Here is a 3195-nt window from a genome sequence, read left to right on the forward strand (position 1 = left end):
AAAAAAAAAAAAAAAAAGATAAAAGAGGGAGAGAGAGAGACAAGCCGAGAGAAAGTAGGGTGTGTGTGTGTAAAGGAGGGTATGGGGGGGCCTGGGATGCCACAGAGACACTTGGACTCATCAGAACAGACGCCTATGCGTGAGAAACGTGCAGGATCCAGGTATGAGCTCCACTGTTGCCAATCCCTGCCCTCAGCTCTGTCAGGAACACCCAGAAGAACAGAACACCCAGAAGCTGCCTTGCGATTTTTCCCTGCGTAGAAGAAAATGTGGGGTACTTTCTGCAGTCTAAGAAGTAGCCTAGGTAGGAGAAGGGATGCTCATGTGTCCCCAAACTTGTCTGTACCTAGAACTTTCTATTACCTAGTTTACTCATGGCCTCATACTTTCTCTTCTTATACACATAGACGATTTTCTCTGAGACTTTCATCCTTTCCCACTCTTTCTTAGAGAAGTATTTGGCAATATCATCGAAGGCCTAGAAAAAAAAAAAGAAATTCTGGTGGTGACTCAGCTAGGCATGTCTGCCATTCAGCTGGAGCTGCTTCCTGTGTGCTGGATCTGGGAAGTGGGGATGATAATCCGTCCTGGTTGATGCCATGGCTAACTGAGACAACATCGGGGACCTACCCTAGCTTCTCCCCTGCCACACAGTAGGGCTTTAATGCTGCTGGCTGGCTCTCTTCCCACCTTCCAGAATGGAGTGACAGTCACCAAATGTAGTGCATGGTCACAGACTTGTCTCCAGGGATGCTAGGTGATGACAGAGCGAGGATGGGAGGCTCCCAAGGGTCCAGATCACACCGAGACCTTGCTCCTCGTCCCCAGTATCTTTGTCTTCCCCTCCTCAGAAACCTAGTCACCCCACACTGTCCCCTGGGCTACTACTCTGCCCGCTCCAGATTACTTTACCTTTTGTATCTTCTCTGGTATTTGAGCCCCAACCCTAGGTCTCCTTGCAGAGGCGTCGTCTCCACTCATGGTACCAGGAGCAGTCTGACCTGTAAGAGAAACAGTCTGAGTCTTTTCAGCTGCAGGACCTTTGGTGAAACCCTGCCAGTCTGTCACCTGGAATCAGGTGCTGCATTTCTCCATCCGGGGCTTATCTGTCGCTGAGTGAGGACTTGGGGAGAAGTCAGATGAAAACAGGGAGCCAGGGGTCTGTGGGAGAAATATCGACTGGGGATGACAAGTTTCCTATGGGCAAAGCAGCCTTGAGTCTTTGGGAGGGGATTGGCTAATGTTGTTAGTAGTTTCCCTGGGGCTAGTCTTACCCTGAAAGATACACAGACCCTTATTGGGGAGGCAGGAATGTGACTATGTAATTCAGTGGGGGACATTCTGACACCCCCACTCAATAAATAAAGGAAGGGAAGTGAGTCCCAGAGATTACATGGTCTCTCTGGTGATGGATCTGATCAGGCAGAGGGATGGGGGGTTCTGTTCTGTTGAAGAGAAATGAGCATCACTACAATGAATGTGTTTAGAGGCTATTACTGGGTGATCTGTAAATTATCAGAAGGAAGAGAGCCTGAATTTCTGAGACCACAAGAGCCCACCGTCACTTAGAGAGAATGTGGGGCATTTCAAGATGCAGCAATCAGCCAGGCGTGGTGGCTCACTCCTGCAATCCCAGCAGTTTTGGAGGCCGAGTCAAGCAGATCACTTGAGCCTAGGAGGTCGAGACCAGGCTGGGACACACAGCGAAACCCCCGTGTCTACAAAAAATACAAAAAATTAGCTGGGGGTAGTGGCACAAGCCTGTACCATCCCAGCACTTTGGGAGGTCAAGGTGGGCGGATCGCTTGAGCCCAGGAGGTTCAGACCAGCCTGGCCAACATAACGAAACCATCTGTACTAAAAAACCAAAAAAAAAAAGAGCATAAGCTGGGTGGTGTGCACCTGTAGTCCCAAGGCCTAGGTGAGAGGATCGCTTGAGCCCAGGAGGAAATATTTTAGTGAGTTTTTTCTTTTTTTTTTTTTTATACAGGGTCTCACTCTGTTGCCCAGGCTGGTGTGCAGTGACATGATGATGGCTCACTGCAACCTCCGCCTTGTGGGTTCAAGTGATCCACCAGCTGTGGCCTCCAGAAGTGCAGGGATTACAAGCGTGAGCCACTGTGCCCAGCCCAAATTTCTTAAGTTACGATAGAGTTCCTAGGAAAAATCCCAAACCTGAAAAAGTTAGAAACTGACAGGAAGGATTTGAGATGGTGGCCTGCCTCATATACATTCCTTATTAAAACTAGATAACAAATGCACCGCAGAGGAGGGGAGGAGTAGGAAGAGTGGAAAGAGAAAATCAGCGCATGCTTACTCTGAGTGTGGAAGAATGGAAAGGGAGAGAAAGTCAGAGCAATCCCAGGGAACGCTTTAGGCGGGAAAATCAGAGTCTCCACCCCCACTTTGAGAAGGTTCTGTCCCTGGAGCCTGGACTGATACAAGCCACATCGGCCTCGCTTGTTCTGCCTATTGTTCTGACTTCTGATTGGCCAGGTGGAGTTCACTAACTGCCCTGATTGGTGCATCATCCGTGGGCAGTGATATTGCTGAATATTGTTTCCTTCTCCAGCCACACTTTGTACGGTAAAGTGGGTGGTCGTCAGGCACCGTCAGGAGATTTTGATCTCTCTGAGGACCATCCCTGGATCTTGGGTTAAACATCTGTATTCTAGTCTGAACTGTGGGAAGAAAAAAATAGTCATCTGTGATTTTTCTACTTGAAAGACACAATGTTTTCCAAACTAGCACATTTGCAGAGCTTTGCTTTACTTAGTCACGGCGTTCATTCTTAAGTGGCTTCTATATCTGTTGCAACAACAACAACAACGAAAAAACAGTCCAAGGCCCTCCAACCTCTGATTACATTTTTGAAAGGGAATCTAAATGTGGTGCGCACAATTACCATCCTTTAGCTGTAGCCCTGGAGAGAGGAAAATGTATTTACTTATGGGACGTGATTGTGGTGTTGGTTACATCTGCCTTGGCCAATCCTCCTGCCTCGTTCTCGGGACCACAGGTGTGAACCATCCCACCCCCACTAATATTTTTTATTTTTTGATTTTTCAGTAGAGACATTTTCGCTATGTTGGCCAGGCTGGTCTCGACCTCCTGGCTCAAGTGATCCTCCATCTCGGCCTTGGGAGTACAGGCATGCACCACCCTGCCTATGCTTTTTTTTTTTTTTTTTTTTTT

At 48.1% G+C, this 3195-nt stretch overlaps 1 protein-coding gene and 1 pseudogene across 1 annotated transcript in view; one reads left to right on the forward strand and one right to left on the reverse strand.

The window, feature by feature from the left end:
- LOC105547738 (protein SSX5-like) overlaps positions 1-981 on the reverse strand; it is a 17764-nt gene extending 16783 nt beyond the window's left edge. Inside the window, exons 1-3 of the mRNA XM_011991440.1 lie at positions 913-981; positions 631-753; positions 364-478 (exon numbers count right to left, since the gene is read on the reverse strand). Coding sequence (XP_011846830.1) covers positions 364-478; positions 631-753; positions 913-981 — 307 coding nt within the window. The remainder of the gene's footprint in view (positions 1-363; positions 479-630; positions 754-912) is intronic.
- A 1328-nt stretch (positions 982-2309) lies between these two features.
- LOC105547749 overlaps positions 2310-3195 on the forward strand; it is a 4220-nt pseudogene continuing 3334 nt past the window's right edge.

The sequence above is a fragment of the Mandrillus leucophaeus genome, unplaced genomic scaffold (assembly GCF_000951045.1).
Source record: "Mandrillus leucophaeus isolate KB7577 unplaced genomic scaffold, Mleu.le_1.0 Scaffold395, whole genome shotgun sequence".
Classification (NCBI taxonomy): Eukaryota; Metazoa; Chordata; class Mammalia; order Primates; family Cercopithecidae; genus Mandrillus; species Mandrillus leucophaeus.